The sequence below is a fragment of the Bactrocera neohumeralis genome, chromosome 4, assembly GCF_024586455.1.
Source record: "Bactrocera neohumeralis isolate Rockhampton chromosome 4, APGP_CSIRO_Bneo_wtdbg2-racon-allhic-juicebox.fasta_v2, whole genome shotgun sequence".
In the NCBI taxonomy this organism is placed as follows: domain Eukaryota; kingdom Metazoa; phylum Arthropoda; class Insecta; order Diptera; family Tephritidae; genus Bactrocera; species Bactrocera neohumeralis.
The window spans coordinates 19,585,737-19,603,206 of NC_065921.1; the positions used below are offsets into that span (position 1 = coordinate 19,585,737).

The window sequence follows — 17,470 nt, forward strand, 5'->3', positions numbered from 1 at the left end:
TAATGAAATTTGGAGTGCATCCTGATAATAGTTCGAATTCCAAGACAAATACTGTAACCACTTAATATTTATATTATCTTTTTAAATGGTTATCCATTCCTAGGAAACCACTTTCTTTATTTAAGAAAAACACAGAAACTCCAATTTTAATGCGGAATGTTTGTTATCATTCTAAAGCACATTTTTTGGCATTTATTTTTTGAAAATTATCTCAGATAGTACATCCGTTGAGTCCAATTTTCGATTACTCGTTCGAGCATTTTGACTGGTAACTGGCGAATGACATGAGTAAGACTTTGCATCAAGACCTGAATCGAAGCGGGATTGTCCGCATATACTTTTGGCTGTACATATTCCCACAGTAAAGAGTCCAACGGTGTCGACTGGCCCAAAATGGAAAATTATATGCTCACCGAAATGTTCTCTCAATAAATCCATTGATTGATGCGATGTGTGAGAAGTGGCGCCGTCTTGTTGAAACCAAATGTCGTCGAGATCATGAGCTTCAATTTCAGGCATCGAATAGTCGGTTATCATGGCGCGATAACCGTCGCCATTGACGGTTACGTTCTCAATGACCTCATTTTTGACCGATGATTCCACCGGCCCACAAAACACAGCAAACCGTTGTTTTTTCTTGATGAAATGGCAGCTTTTGAATCTCTTCAGCTTGCTCTTCATCTCAAAAGCGGCAATTTTGCTTGTTTACAAACCCATTTAGCCAGAAATGGGCGTCGCCGCTAAAAACAAAATTTAGCTCAACTTCGGATCTTATTGAAACTTTTTAAGAGCCCATAGAGCGAAGCGATGTCGCTTGGGAAGGTCGAGCGGCTTCAGTTCTTACACAAGCTGTATTTTGTACGGTTTCTATTTTAGATCTCGTGGCAAAATGCGCCCACTCGTTTCATACGTCAGTCCGCGTTGCTGCGAATCGGCTCTTCACGATCTTTGTTTACCCTTTCAGCATCGACTGCTATATTTTCTTCACTGCGTTTTAGACCCGATCTATTCGGTCGAATATTATCTAATAATGAATGCTGGGTCTCAAAAAGGGTGATGGTGTTGCGAATAGAACGCTCAGTAGGCCGATTATGTTGAGCGAAGCGCGCGAAAAATAATTTTTACAGAACGTTAATTTTCGTAATGAAGTTGAACGATTTGTAAAAGTTGTTCAGGTATAAGTCTTTCCATGATGAAATGCCAAGCAATATTGAACAAAATAAACATGACAGCATGACGAAGGTTGGCCCATTATATGGGCTTTTGAATCAAAATATCAATAGATTTTTAGTAAATCCCATAAGAGGGAAATTTTTCTTTACTTCCTGAATTAAACCTTAAAGTTTAATCTTTCAGCTATCTGGAGTGAAATGGGATTATATTCTATTCAAAAATTTCAACAATCTGATAATTTGACCTTTATGTTATTATAAAGATGAGTCTTTAAAAACTTTTAAATATCTCTCTGACAATATGTTGAAAAAGGCATAAGTCGATATAATGTAATATGGTTAATAATGGCAGTCAAGACTAACTTGCTTGAAACTCGTTTATTCCAAACAATACTTCAGAACATGATATTTTCAGTTTTGATAATAAACTAATCAAGGTACTAGGATTAATGAGGAATGATGAGGTGATCTTGGCTCTAAAATTGCAAACTCAAAATTTTTAACCAAAAATGCTAAAACTTTACAAGTTTGGAATAAAAAAAAAACCTTCTTTTTAATATTTCTTTTTAGATATCCTGAAATTTCCACCTAAATCAACAACTCCGACATAAGCCGAACAGACAAAATTAGGCACCATGCACGAGCTTAACATGAAATCGAAATATGAGAATATGAAAATCATATACAACCGCAGCAAATTCGGCTGGTATTGGGCGCCATTATTTATTGCGTTTTGGTTTCTACTCTTCTACCTCACCGTCATACCCAGCTATCATAGCTATCCGGAACAGCTCAAATTGGAGGATGAAGCCACAAGTCCGGGTCGTTTTATTGGCGAGAGCGCGGAGAGCATGCTGCTGCGTCTCACCAAAATCGGCCCGAAAGTTGTGGGTAGTGCGGCAAACGAACAAACCGCAGTGCAATTTCTACTCACCGAAATCAGTAAAATAGTGAGAGATGCGCGCACAGATCTCTACGACATAGAACACGAAGTGCAGGTTACCTCTGGTAATTATGTCATCTGGAAGATGGTGAATGTGTATCAGAGCATACAGAATGTTGTAGTGAAATTGACGCCGCGTGGCACAAATAGCACATCGAGTTTGCTGATTAACAGTCATTATGACTCGGTGCCCGGTAGCTCCGGTGCCGGTGATTCGGGCGCAATGATTGTCATTATGTTGGAGACTTTGCGTGTGATTTCCAAATATGAGACACCGCTACAGCACTCGATTGTGTTTCTATTCAATGGCGCCGAAGAAAATCCATTACAGGGATCACATGGGTTCATTACGCAACACAAATGGGCGCGCAATGTCAAGTGAGTACGATGGAAAGTGCAAAAAGTCAAACGTAAACTAAATGATGAACTTCTAAACTTATAGAGCTGTTATAAACTTGGATTCAGCAGGCTCTGGTGGTCGTGAAATTTTATTCCAGTCCGGTCCTGATCATCCATGGTTGATGAAGTATTACGGTAGGCACATAGAACATCCGTATGCTTCCACGATCGGCGAAGAATTGTTTCAATTTGGATTTGTACCTTCGGAGACTGATTTCAGAATATTTAGAGATTTCGGAAATATACCTGGTGAGTACAATAGATTTGACATGTGGTAAATAGGTAGTATATATAGATATATTTTATGAATCTAACGTATTGATAAGTAAATAAAATATTTGATTAGTGAAGTTGAAAAAAAAACCTAGTCTAGTCTGTTCTTACTGGCAGAGAATCTTCGATTAGTGAAGTTCAAACAACATAGTCTATGTTCATACTTGCGAAGAATGTCATCCTAAGCAGAGATGTCATTGAAAAGCGCTAGATATCGCGATTCCGTTTTCTGCATTAAGTCTGGATCCGAACGTACCCTTACAAAGCTGTTAAAGACTAAGCTAAGAAGGGGCGTCTAAATTATCTATTCTATGAAGTAAATCCTCGAAACCCACAAAAACGTCTTCAGCCTGTTTTTGAACGAAGGAAGAATCGATTTGGTCGTTCATAAATCCTTCCTTTCATTCCATTATGGTGACTAACCGTAGAGATCTTTTCAACTGTCTGGTATAGTTATGAGAAGCCATTGGGTAAGTTAGGTTAGGTTAAAATGTGATTTAAAAAACAAAACAAAATCGGAACGCCAGTCCATTATCATATATAAATATTCCTATCTATGAAGGAAAACACTCTCAAAAACCCACAAAACGTCTTCAGCCTGTTTTTGAGACGATTGAGGATCCTTTTCGACTATAGCGCCAGGTTCGCAGAAGATATGCAGAAGCAACTGCAGAAAATTAAGGAAGAAATACTCTGTACAATCTTGGCAGTGACTGACAAAGCCATATAGATCAAGATTTTTATTTCTGTTTCGAAGAATTCTTGTTTGGTTTATGAAAAACTCTTGAAACTATCTCTCTAACTGTAATTCTCTCTTGCTTTTTTAAATCTTTCAGGCTTAGATATGGCTCACACGCTCAATGGCTATGTCTATCATACGAAATATGATCGCTTCGGCTTGATACCGCAAAGAACTTATCAGCTCACCGGCGACAATGTATTGGCCTTGACCAAAGCGTTATGTAATGCACACGAAATGGAAGATCCTTCCGTAAGTTCATTTATTGATAACTTATGCTACTCTTATATTTATATAGCACAAAATTTTATCACATTTTATAATTATAGGAACACGCAGAGGGACACACAATCTTCTTCGATGTGCTTGGCTGGTTTATTGTCTACTATTCGGAAACCACCGGCACCGTTGTAAATATTATTGTTTGTGTCATTGCCATTATCACTATATTGGCCTATATCTGGAATATGGCACACCAGACGGGCATGTTCCGTCGTCGCGTCTTTATCAAATTCGGCATTTTATTGGGCATACAAGTCGCTGCTGTGCTCTTGGCGATTTTAGTTACGATCACAATTGCGATATTTATGGACTCCGTCGGTTTATCTATGTCGTGGTTCTCACAGCCATGGATGCTTTTCGGTTTATACTTTTGTCCGATGTTCTTTATGATGGGCTTGCTGCCGGCGGTCTATTTGAGTCGCACGAAAGAGGTGTGTGTGTTGTGAATATATGTATGTGTTAGTAGTTTATTATATGTATATGATATATATTATTTTGCAGCACGGTCTTCCCTTGGGCTATGCCATACAGCTCATCATGCATGCCCATTGTCTGATACTAACGGTGGTTTGTATATTCTTGATCTCTTTTGGCATACGCTCGGCATTTGCTTTGATGCTTTGTATCGCCTTCTATGTGTTATCGGTGATCTTGAATATGATCACTTGCTTTCACAAAACAAGTGAGTGTTTCTTGTTATTACTGCTTAAGTTTTTTTTCAGTAAAGATCTCTGTTTCTTTCGCAGCTTTCCTCTGGCTCATACCACATATCGTCTGCCAATTGTTGCCGTTCCTCTTTTACAGTTACTGCAGTTATGCTTTCTATGTCATTTTCATACCGATGCAGGGTCGCGATGGCGCCAATAAAAATCCAGATATTCTTATTGGTGGCTTTACCATGTTAATTTCCTTAGTTATGGCGCCATTCTTGGTAGGTTGGGAGACTCAAAGTTTTGAAGTGGTTCATATAATTTATTTGGTTTCGATTTATTTGCAGGTACCACTTTTATGCCTCTTCCGCAAGTCAAAAACAATTATTTCCATCTTCGGTGGCGTTTGTTTGGCTTTCATAATTCTGGCCGCCACACCTGTGGGCTTTCCTTATAAGGAGCGTGAAGCACCACAGCGTTTCTATGTCGCTGTAAGTTTCAAATCAATAATTCAAGTTATAGACATTAATTTACAGTTCTTATAATTTCTCTCCCAGCACACAATACGCACTTTCCATAATGCCGATCCTGCCATGTCAGTGCGCTACAGCGATGCCGGCTACTATATCGTGCCCGTTGATCGTCATCCACATTCTGTGGATTATATGTTTGAGCATATGAATACAACATCCATCGATAAACCGGTGAATTGCGAGACTGAAATAATGTGCGGCTATCCAATATACAGTTCTCGTTGGCTGGGCTGGCGGTAAGCTAAACAATGTCTATTTAGGATTTGATTCAATTTGATTTTAATTTCGTTTTTCAGTGAGCAAAGCTTTTGGATTGACGGCCCTGCTCCGAAAACCGGTGGTTGGCCGAGATTGCGTATTATGCGCAAAGATCGCATCTCCAATACGAATCTGATTATTAGCTTGGAAGTTGCGGGTCCCGATCATATGAGTATTTTCATAAAACCTATGAATGATACCAAACTGATCGATTGGTCATTGGATCGTACGCCAATTCAGGAGCATTTCGAGGCACCGTACTTTATATATCTGTCATATGCTTTGGATCCGGCGCCGTTCCGTTTTCATATGGAGTTTGAGGTAAGTAAAAGGACGGTGACGATGGCTTGTCAAATTAAAAAGTTGTTCAAACAAGGAGTTACTTTGTATGAAAGCTCACCGATATCGGCGTTTCCGACAAATATGTACGTAGCTTCTTGGTGAGAAAAGGTCCTTGTCTAGTAAAAAAGTTTTTCATACAACGACTTGAGTTGCATAGGTCACTTTGTATGGGAGATGTATGCTATAGCGGTCCGCTATCGGCGGTTCCGACAAATATGTAGCTTTTTGGTGAGAAAAGGACGAGTGGAAAATTCCAGGTCGACATCTCCGAAAGTGAGGCGCAATTTCCCGTATATATAGAGGGGCAGAAAGATAGACAGACGGAGTCAAAATTTAGACCGTCACACAGATCATTTTAATATATACTTTATAGGGTCTCCGACCTTTCCTACTGCATGTTACGTACTTCGTGAAAACGTTGTGAAAGGGTTTACAAAACTATTTACTTTACATAGCGCTTTTAATACAGATTTTTATCTATATAATTGATCGATACAACTAAGCTTGTTTTTCTTTTCATTTATTTATTTTAATTATACAGCATAATAGTCCAGATTGGTCGGGCGCAACATTGGACATCGCCGTGATAGGCCATAAGATACACGACGACATTTCAAACACAGATGAGTTTCGTGAGCTCGTCGCTGGATTCCCAGCCTGGTCCACAGTGAGCGCTTGGACAAGTTCGTATGACAGTTGGCGTATCTAAGCAATAGGAACCAAATACTTCGCTTCATGTTGACGATTACGTTCGAACCCTGAACTGCTATTATTTACGGATGCCATAGCTTTAAATTTAAACTAATGACTTTTTGCATAAAATTTGTATATTCTTTAAGCCAACGCAAACCAACGAACAAAGTGCTTGGGTAAAGCTTCTGAGAAATGAGTCTTTCCACAGAAGTTTACAGCACCACGATATTTATTGACATAAGAGAAACTCTTTTAAAGACTTTTTGTTATATAATATTTTATTTTAATTTTGTAAAAAAAAATATTTATAATCAGATATACATATCTATTTATTAGTTTTTATATGATTATTTCTATATCTTTTGAAAATATCATTAAATAAAAATAATAAAAAATATTCTTAAGTTGTGTTAAGAAATTAAAAAAAAGTTTTTGTTTTATTTTATAATAAATTCGAAAAAATAATTCAATGAAATTGCTAGAAAATGCGACTCTCATATGAAGCTAACCAGTCTATCGGATAGGACCACTCGGGAAATAGCTTGAGGAACTCTTTAAATTCTTCGGTATAGTAAGCGTCATGGTACATGAAGTGTGCGCCGATGCCAAGACGCAGTGCGGCGCCTTCATAGTCCGGAGTACCGCGCTGAAAGTAGAGAATAATGAGCAATAAGTACATTTCATTTTGGGTTTTGGTAGTTCTCTTAAAGAGCCTTGGTACTTCATTCAAGACGAACGTTTTTTCACTATTATGAGCCTAAATGTAGGCAACCACTTTATAAGTCTTTAAACAGACATAATTTAGCAAAGTCTTAAACTTAATTAATCCTACAATAAATTTTCGTATAAAGGAAACTATCTTCTGAATTTGAAACGAAGTACATTGCAGCAAAAAAATAAAATATGAAGTCATAAATAATTTTCGAAATTTTTCGTAGTAAAAAAAATAAAAATTATTTCGAATTTTGGTAATTCTTTTAAGGAAACGTAATGCTTCATTCAAAACGAACGTTTTATTCACTGAGATCCTAAATGTAGGCAACCATTTTATAAGTTTTAAAAAATGACTCAATTCAGCAAAGTCCCAAACCTAATGAATTCCACAATAAATTCTCGTACATAGATCTAATCACCGAATTATAAAAGCACTAAATTGCAGCAAAAAAATGGAAATATGAAATAACAAATAATTTTCGAAATTTTTCGAACTAAGAAAAAAAATTTAAAATATTACAAATATTGCACTTACGTCCAATTCAATCCAGAAATCTAATGGCCTATCATCCATCGAATAGACGTGATACACAAAATAAGGTGTCGAGAAATTACTTTTCAATGGCGTCTTATCGAAAGTCCAATCAACAATTTTCGTATTTGGATAAGGATCTATATAGATCACTACGCGATCTGCGGACTTTAAGCTGAAACCATAACGTACTCGTGTCTCAGTAATATAAACTTTTGAGGTTAACTTGAGTTCTGTTGGTATAGGCAGATGTGGACTTGGCGCCACTACCCAGCGAGAGAAGTTTCTGTAGTAAAATTAATAGAAAATTGAAATGCGTATATTTCAAAATATTTCTTTCGAAAAATTGTGTATACACAAGTAACAGTTCATGTACACTTACTTCCAATCCATCCAACGCGAATTATATAATGGCAAACCGCAAAAAAGTTCCGTCTCACAATCTTCTGGAATCTTCGATTTCGGTTCAGCATTTTGGAAAACGGTTTTCTTCAAAGTGTTAATACGCTTATCGACAGGTTGCACATAGAAACCGCTTTCGTTTTTATAGACAAATCCTCGCTCGTCGTAGAAAGTGCGTGCTGTGTGCTGTTTGGTTTGGAAAAAAGTTGAGTTAGAATATTTGTAATACTTTCTAAATTTTGAAAATTATTCACTGAAGCGCTTACCAAAACGTAAACTCTCTGTACAGCCACATCCTTCTTATATGGGAAGCCAACAGGCAGGCAAGCAATCATAATGAATATCAAAAATAGAGCTCCAAATAAACTTATAAACGTTTTTGATTTGCGGAACTTATGCAATATTGGAAGCTGTAGGTAGGAGTGGAAGAATTGCAAATTAATATATGATTTAATAGGCATTGAAACAAGTTCGTATAGGAGAGTAACTAAATCACGATTTGTATTGAAAAACTATTTTATAGGCGGAAGATTCTGAACAGGAAAGGTATAAAGGATCAATAATCTGAACTATATTTTTCCCCCAGTGGTGATCTAGTGACTGATGCCCAATAAAAAAGAAGAAGAAGAAAGATAGGGAGGTTATTTGTTGCTAGCTTGGAAAATAGATATAGCATACTACTCATAAAATTCATCAAAAAATTGTTCCGACAGTTTTAGGAATTTTTTGACTATGTTCTCCAGATTAAACTCTAATCATGGCCGATAGATCTACTCAAGCTATTGTATAGAGGACAAATTTACTACATCTAATTTTAGGACATAGTTTGGAGCTTTAGATGCATTATACTTTAATAATCTGTTTTCGCGACTATCAGAAAATGGATTGAATAAGTTAAAAAAATTATCGCTTTTCCTGCTTTGACAAATCTCGTATCGGAATAAAACCTCACTTACAATAAAACCGCCGAAATGTATGCTCATTATAGCACAGATGCCAGCAATCATAAATTCCGGTTTACTGGTTGGTCCACTGCGTCCTTGCATTGGTATGAATGTTGTGAGAAAGACAAATGTTTGATAGCTATAAAACCAAAATGGCAGCAACTGGCAAAGGAGATGTATAGGCAAGTTCAAGTACCCTAAAAAAAGAGAGCACACAAAAATTATAGACCAAAAATTATGACTCCTTATGAGCCTGAAAACTTACTCTTGCCCCAAAAGTGATTTATGATATTCAATACAACTGATATTGTGTAGAAGAATATAGCAATCATTGGAAAGAAAGCCGAGCGTACACTCAAACCAGTCATAACAAGACAAAGGCACACCAAAATGAGGCAATGCGAATGCATGAAGCAGGCAATGGAGTCATCATGACACATATTGGTCTAAAAATAATTATACCGGTTTATATGAATATTAAATATGAAAGATTTAACAATTTACTTACTCCCTCCTTGGTCCAACGCATGTAAATTGCCGGCAGCAAACACATAATAAAGAAGATAGGACAAAAGTAGATGCCAAAGACAAGCCATGGCTCTGAGTACCAACACTCTGAGGCACCGATGCCATCTATGGTAACCGCAACTAAAATTGCTAGACCCACTGCCGCAGCTATTGTTATAATTTGTACAACCAATATGGTAAGAAAGCGTAAGAAGACACGCTTAGTCGAGTCGGCATCGTCCGAACGTGACATTAGGAAAACCGCTGCTAAGATGGCTATGATGGCACAAACAGAGAAGGTGATATTGAGTATGACACCAGTATCCTCTGTGTAGAAGATCATAAACCAACCGAGATAATCGTAGAAGACAGTGTGGCCTTTGGCATGGTCCTGAAAATGATTTTGAGTTTGACAATATTTTTTTTACGAGGGCTATGTGATAGGTAAACGCAATTTTCTTTTAAATCTTTCAAAATAATGGGTGCCATGTTACTTTGGTAATGTTAAGTTAAGTTTAAGTTAAGTTAAGTTGAGTTAAGTTAAGTTAAGTTAAGTCAAGTTAAGTTAAGTTAGTTAAGTTAAGTTAAGTTAAGTTAAGTTAAGTTAAGTTAAGTTAAGTTAAGTTAAGTTAAGTTAAGTCAAGTTAAGTTAAGTTAAGTTGAGTTAAGTTAAGTTAAGTTAAGTTAAGTTAAGTTAAGTTAAGTTAAGTTAAGTTAAGTTAAGTTAAGTTAAGTTAAGTTTAAGTTAAGTTGAGTTAAGTTAAGTTAAGTTGAGTTAAGTTAAGTTAAGTTAAGTTAAGTTAAGTTAAGTTGAGTTAAGTTAAGTTGAGTTAAGTTAAGTTAAGTTAAGTTAAGTTAAGTTAAGTTAAGTTAAGTTAAGTTAAGTTAAGTTAAGTTAAGTTAAGTTAAGTTAAGTTAAGTTAAGTTAAGTTAAGTTAAGTTAAGTTAAGTTAAGTTAAGTTGAGTTGAGTTAAGTTAAGCTAAGTTAAGTTAAGATATGTTAATTTAAGGTAAGCTAAGTTAAGTTAAGATATGTTAAGTTAAGTTACGTTACTTTATTCTATGCTACGCTTTGTTAAGTTAATTTAAATTACGGTATATGTTAAGTTTTAAAAATCGCTTTAACTTCTCCAACTTTTCGCATATGTTTTAGTAAACTCCTGCATTTCATAAATTTTCATACCCCTGGGTTCTTTAATTCCGGTGCATTGGCCAGTGCCCATGTTAACGCTAAGACATTATCACCAGTCGTCTGACACGTGTGTCGCTCGAGATTCGCAAAAGTATCGAATTTAGTGTGATAAACATAACCGTTAAGTGAATGTGCCATATCGAGGCCAGGTAACTCGCCATAGTCACGGAATATGCGGAAATCGGTATCCGATGGTATGAAATTATTTTGGAACAACTCTTCTGCGATTGTGGTAGCATAGGGGCGGGGCACACTTTGTTTATAATACTTCATGAGCCAAGGGTGATTAGGACCCGATTGAAAGAGAATTTCACGACCACCCGAACCAGCGGAGTCCAAATTGATGACGGCTCTAAAATTATGTTAATTAAATGGTCATTAAATGATTTTTCAAAAATAATTTATTAACTTCCTACTTGCAATACTGCGCCCATGGGTGCTGCGTGATGAAACCGTGCGAAGCCAACAGATTGCTCTCCTCAGCGCCATTGAAAAGAAATACAATGGGATGCATAAGCGGCTTCTCGGATTTGGCAATCACTCTGAGCGTCTCCAACATAATCACCACCATCACACCGTCATCTGCGGCTGCCGGCGAGTGCACTTCTGAATCGAAATGTGCATTCACCAGCAAATAGGAAGCGGATTTAACATTCTTTGGCGCCAACTTCACCACCACATTGGACACGTTGCGATAACTGGTAGCCATTTGCCACAATTCGAACTTTCCCGAAGCGTATTGCACTTCCACATCGATATCGTAGAGATCAAGCCGCGCTTGTGCTTTAACTTTTTCAATTTCTCCGAGTAAAAAATTGATAGCTAGAACTTCATTTTCTATGGTCCCTGTTAGTTTAACGCCAAAATCAGCTAATGTGATTAGTTGCTGTTCGGCACGTTGTCCTATAAATTCGTCGGCGTGCTGTTGTTCCTCGCTGATTTGTAGCGTCTTTGGATAATTATAGAAGCTGGGTATGACGGCGGCGTAGAAGAGCACATACCAGACAGCGCAGTAGACGGGCGCCCAGTACCAATCAAATTTTCTGCTTTTCTTGCGCTCTAGGTTGTTGTTGTGTATTTCGAATTTCTTAACGCTCATTGTGCTGTGAAAGATCAATATTATTTGGCTTTAGAAGTGAAGTTTTTGGAATGTGTCAGTGTTTGAATGGAAATATTTTTATAAGTTCGGTGGCGCTCAAACTGTTATTTTTTAATTGCTGTGATGGTCTTATTTAATTTACTTCGATGGAGATTGAAATTCGTTTGACAGCACATATTTCGATGCTTTAAAAGAATAAGGCAAACAAGGCGTGTTTCAAATATTAAAAAATAATATAAAATTATTATTATGGATGTAAATTTTTCTACGATTCTGTTGGATCAAATACTACTAAAATCACTTTTTGCGTGGTCTGTGCGCTTTGTGTTACACATGAATTAATTAAAGACCTTTGTTTACTTTTAAAGAGGTCAATGGTCTCCTTGTTTACATTTAGTAAAGTCCACAACCTTTATTTGCATTGAGCAAAGTCTTCAACCTTTGTTTACATTTGAGATCAATGACCTTTTGGGTAATTTTTTTGTGAAGAAAAATCGTATTTATTTTATTTACCACTCTCTGTATTCGCCTGATCTAACACTACGCGACTATGCTCTATTTCCCGCAACAAAAGAAGCATTTTATGATGATATCCCAGCCATTTAAGGGCTTGGAAATGCATTCCTATTAAAAACATAGAAATATTTATGCATGCGCTGGTTAATCGTTCCCATCGTTATATTGAGTCTATTGCAACCTGCATATTTTGAATCAATAATAACGCTAATATAACTTATTCTATATCTACAAACTTCGTTTATTTTTAGGAAAGACATTTTAGTTAAGATCGTGCTGTTGAGTTATCAAATAAGGCCATACGCTGCGTATACGTAACATAAATATGGTGTACAAAAATTTTGATTGAAATAACCAGAAATATATATGTCAATATAAAATATATAGAGATTTATGACAATGAAAGATTAATGACAACGTAAAGTAAGGTGTTGTCAGCATAGCTCGATTCTTTTTCAAAATATTCTTCATTAAGATCTACATATATCTATGCGTTTGAACCAATTGGCAAGCACTTTTGCCACTTTGTTTGAGGTATCTCTTAAACAGGCGTTGTAAACGCATCAACCGCCTGTTCAGGCGTGGAAAAACCTTGATCTCTTTGTTTGTTTTTCACAAACGGGAATAAAAAGAAGTCATTCGATGTCAAATCAAGAGTTTACGGTCCTTTACTCGTCAAATCCATGTTTTAAGTGCTCGAAAATCTAGTTAATTCAGTCTTTGTATGAGAACTCGCATTGTCATGGCGAAGAGTGATCCGTTTTCGGCGGTTGGTTTTCCTGATTTCTTGAAAGACAACTGGCAAGTAAATGGCTTTTCACCACTAGGTATTTACTGTTCAGAGATGTTCCAGTGGTATGGTTTTGATATTTCCAGTTTAAAAAAAAACACACACCCATTTCCTTGAAAGCACTGTCTGCGCGAACAATTTTTGATGAGTTCGGCTCAGTTTAAAATTCTATTAATAAAATATCTATTAAATCGACTGCTGTTTACTGCTCGGCTCATACCCGTAAAGTCACGACTCCCCACCTCTTGCGATGCCATAGACGTGTTTTGAAGCACCGCTTTCGTATTTTGTTAACATTTCTCTCGACCAATCGACACAAGCCTTTTTTGAGCGAGTGACAAATTGTGTGGGAACCAACGTCAGCAATTTTGTTTTTACAGTTTAATGTTCATGCATTATTGAATGTATGCTAGTCCCACCAATATTCATAGTTATCTCAATTTCACGATAGTTCACATGCATATCTTGCAATATCAATTTACGTACAGCTTCAATCATTTCTGGAACATCAACTGAGTTTGAAGGACCTCCACGAAATTCGTCTGGACGTGATCTACGACCTCGATTGAATTCACTATACCATCGATTAGCACTGCTCCTTGATAGAAATTTATCGCCAACAACTAAACTAAGCTCATCAATGCAATTTTGCTGAGTTAATCCACGTATAAAGTTGTAAAAAGTAGTGACAAGAAAATTATCACGATCTAGTTCCATTTTTTGACTGAGATGAATATTTTAAGTTACTGTAAACACGTAAATATGTATGTCAAAATATTTTGAGGGTGTATAACATGAAAAATGTCGAAATTTACGACACAGTTGTTAATTGCCAGATTATAACACTAGGGTCGCCAAATCTCGAAATATAAATGACAACCTGCCTAACATAAAATATATAGAGGTATACCCTGCACGGAAAAATTTCGAATGGTATTCAATCCCCAAAAAATGAGAGGAAGAGAAAAAATCGGAATAAATTAATTATTAAAACACCAAATTTAAAAATTATTATTATTTTGCTGGAGTTATCTAAAATTTAGTCTTATAGTCTTGTTAGCTACTCATATATTTTACTCTTATTTTATAATACAAAGACAACTTAGTGTACCATCTACGCTTCGAATTTTAGTTAGAGAATTTAGAATTTGTCAATAGTTGCAAACTTTCTCTTACTGAGACTTAACTACAGTGGGACTATCAGAAAACATTCAGGAGGAACGAGCTATCATAATTTATGGAATATACATGAATAATATTAGTTATTACATAGTTACTTAAAAAGTCTAATTTCTAATTTATTTTTGATGCAACAGTGGCAATAAAGTTTGCATAAATTCATAGCTGATAAAGCTAGAGATCCGCTAATAAGGTAGCTTTACTACTGGGTGTTGTAAATATTATTGAAAATAACAAGCGAAAATTAATAGCTCTCCATTATAACTACCGGCAAAAATGTGATAAATACTAACCATCTGACTCTCTTTAACTCTCAGACAAACTCTTGCGCTTTCCTTATCTCGCACTCTCTTTTTATTTACCTCTTTCTCTTCCATTAATAAAATATTATCTGAGATCTACATATATGAATATAAAAATATACCTCTGCTCCGTTGAGCGCCACACACTCCAAATAACACTGGAACTGATAAACAAAACTTAAGCGTTAATAATATTAAAGTTCAATTAGCTCATAATTCGGCTTATTGCACCATTAAACGATTAATATTAGTAGATAATCTCCACATACTACCAAGTTGAATAAGGTTAGTACGAAGATTTTGTGAAGGACTTTCTTTTTTAAAAGTAAAGTTTATATTTAACTTAAATTTTATTTCACTAAATTAGTAATATTAATAATTGTAGCGGATTTTAAATTATATATACATACACAATATCTTTGATAAATGTTTTTCTTCCTTTTTTTGTTTAATTCCATATTTTTAACCACACATTTTTATACTCTGTAATTTCACACTCACCAAATTTTATTTTAGTTATTTTTGTTTAGTTTATTTTTCCATAAAAATTATCAATTCAAGAATTATTTATATACACATTATGTTTCTTTGCTGACTACCACAGCACAGGCCTCTCTCTTAGCTACTGATGTTTGCTGAGTGAGAAATAAACGGTTAAAGAAAGAAATGGGGTACCTCATTTCTTTCGATGTTTTAGATAAGCTGATAGCAAAGATTGCATTAACCGGACTATAGTCAGTAACAGTTGATAAGATGCATTGGGAGTAAAGGTATTATATTGATTAAAATAATCGTTGTAGTCTTGTAATTACTTAAGGAACTCATTATAGCTCTTTCTAGTAGGCTCCAGTAATCTCCGGTGAATTTCAACGATTTTTATTATTTATAGGGAAAATGTGAATCAAAATGTGTTTATTTTAAATATGAAGATATGCAATTTTTCATTCAGAATTTTCTGAAATTATACCTACTGGTTCAATTGGTAAGTAAACAATCAAAATTGCCGCATTTGGGACGAAGAGCAACCTGAAGAGATTCAAGAGCTGCCATTCCATTCAAAAAAATAAACGGTTTGGTGTGGCTTGTGAGCCGATGAAATCATAGGTCCATATTTCTTCAAAAAAATATTGCAGGTGAGAAAGTAACCGGCGACCTTTATCGCGCCATGATAACCGAATTGATGCCTGAAATTGAAGCTCGTGATCTCAGCGACAAAACGGCGCCACTTTCCACACATCACATCAATCAATGGATTTATTGAGTGAACACTTCGGTGAGCAGATAATTTTACGTTTTGGGTAGGTCGATTGGCCATCAAGATCGTGTGATATCACACCGTTAGACTTTTTCCTGTGAGGATACGTAAAAACTAAAGTCAATGCGGACAATCCAGCTTCGATTCAGGCCTTGCAGCTAAACATCACGCGTGTTATTCGTCAGTTGCCAGTCGACAAACGTGAACAAGTCTTCGAAAATTAGACTCAACGGATGGACCATCCAGACGTAGCCGCGACAAGCATTTGAAAAAGATATTCTTCAAAACATAAATGCCAAAAAATATAAGATAAACATTCCCCATTAAGTTTGAAATTTCTGTTTTTTTTCTTTACAAAAGTGGAGAACCTCGACACTTTACCCTTTATTTGGTAGGTATTTTGTCACGTATTGTCAATATTTACTCATCGGTTGTATCGACACTATAATACTCTTCATAAATAAAAAAGATACCATACAATAACTTGATTTTTATGGGTCGGTTTTTATGGCAGCATTATTCTATAATAGTTCCATCTAAACTATATATTTGGGGATTATAGCAGTATCTGGGTAATAATCTATGTCAAATTTCATGAAGATATCTTATCAAATAAAATAATTTTCCATGCAAGAATAGCTAAATGTTGGGGTGGTCCGATATTGACCAACTCGACAAATAGCCAGCGTCTTATGGAGAAAAGGTCAACAAGTAACGAAGTGTTAACTTTTAATTTTTATACTCTCGCAAGGTGATAAGATAAATAGTATATGAGGAAAACTTCAATAAGATGATGAAAAATCCGAACAATTTTTGCTGTCATCATAAAAATATTCTCTCCGGATTTAATACTAGACCTCACTAATTGACTGGCCTCCCATATTTGTTGCCTGCGTCCTTAAAAAGTAATATTTCGATTTCAATAATTTTGGGACGTCAGACGAATAGCTTGAGAGCACTTTTTGTGCCAAACTTTATTCCGATAACTTCACTGCCATCTGCAATACCGACTTCTCTTGGGTATCAAGGAACATAAATAAATAAAGGTTTCATCAATATATCTAAGTTTTTCACATGCTATCGCTTGCAAGGACTGACAGTCACCCGGATTTCAACTCTTCTAGTCAATCTGATACATACAACCGTTAGGTGAACAAAACTATTTTACTCTGTATAACAATCAAAGCGTTGTTGCGCTGCACAATTAAAAAAAAAAACATAAATTAGTAAAACGAGTAAAGCTATTTTTGCACTCTCGCTGTGGACTAAGATAAATGTAAACAAAGGGGTCAATGAACCCAAGTGCAAACAATGGTTGTTGACTTGGATAAGTGTAAACAAAGGTTGTGGAGTTGGCTAAATGTAAACAAAAATGTAAGCAAAGGGCTTATTGTTCGGAGAATGTAAATGAAAGAGAATGCCAATATTAGAAAAATGAGTCAATTCGTCCCTTAGTCCCTATGCATCTAAAATAAAGGTTTTCGAAATTCCTTCTGATTTTATACACGATATATCCTCCAATATATTCCCTAGATTTTATTAATTAATTGAAGAAATTCATAAACAATATCTTACAAGCAATAGAGTATCCTCTTTACTATTAAAAGAAATCAGGGCAGTACTTAATATACAGATGTCTAAACATCCGGCTTGACCTTATAACTTATATATTGCTCAATCTATGAGATCTTGTAATGAAATTCAGAGAACATCTATTTCTGGTAATAACATTTCGTAATACCGAAACTGAAAAA

The 17,470-nt window shown here is 35.8% G+C and overlaps 2 protein-coding genes across 3 annotated transcripts in view; one reads left to right on the top strand and one right to left on the bottom strand.

The window, feature by feature from the left end:
- The window catches only part of LOC126755448 (endoplasmic reticulum metallopeptidase 1), a 33,018-nt gene extending 26,426 nt beyond the window's left edge, over positions 1 to 6,592 (top strand). For both annotated transcript variants that reach the window (XM_050468025.1, XM_050468026.1), the window contains exons 2-11: positions 1,743 to 2,493; positions 2,558 to 2,763; positions 3,624 to 3,778; positions 3,856 to 4,239; positions 4,310 to 4,490; positions 4,555 to 4,739; positions 4,806 to 4,949; positions 5,016 to 5,227; positions 5,288 to 5,570; positions 6,133 to 6,592. In XM_050468025.1, the coding sequence (XP_050323982.1) occupies positions 1,808 to 2,493; positions 2,558 to 2,763; positions 3,624 to 3,778; positions 3,856 to 4,239; positions 4,310 to 4,490; positions 4,555 to 4,739; positions 4,806 to 4,949; positions 5,016 to 5,227; positions 5,288 to 5,570; positions 6,133 to 6,300 (2,604 nt within the window). In that variant the 5' untranslated portion in view covers positions 1,743 to 1,807 and the 3' untranslated portion in view covers positions 6,301 to 6,592. The remainder of the gene's footprint in view (positions 1 to 1,742; positions 2,494 to 2,557; positions 2,764 to 3,623; positions 3,779 to 3,855; positions 4,240 to 4,309; positions 4,491 to 4,554; positions 4,740 to 4,805; positions 4,950 to 5,015; positions 5,228 to 5,287; positions 5,571 to 6,132) is intronic.
- A 97-nt stretch (positions 6,593 to 6,689) lies between these two features.
- Positions 6,690 to 15,067, bottom strand: LOC126755449 (endoplasmic reticulum metallopeptidase 1). Its single transcript, XM_050468027.1, has 10 exons — positions 14,963 to 15,067; positions 10,992 to 11,678; positions 10,567 to 10,927; positions 9,385 to 9,774; positions 9,142 to 9,322; positions 8,889 to 9,073; positions 8,199 to 8,342; positions 7,913 to 8,118; positions 7,534 to 7,816; positions 6,690 to 6,930 (listed from the first exon to the last, which is right to left on the bottom strand). The coding sequence occupies exons 2-10, from the start codon at positions 11,672 to 11,674 to the stop codon at positions 6,763 to 6,765; spliced, it is 2,601 nt and encodes an 866-aa protein (XP_050323984.1). The 5' UTR covers positions 11,675 to 11,678; positions 14,963 to 15,067; the 3' UTR covers positions 6,690 to 6,762.
- Positions 15,068 to 17,470: the final 2,403 nt, after the last annotated feature.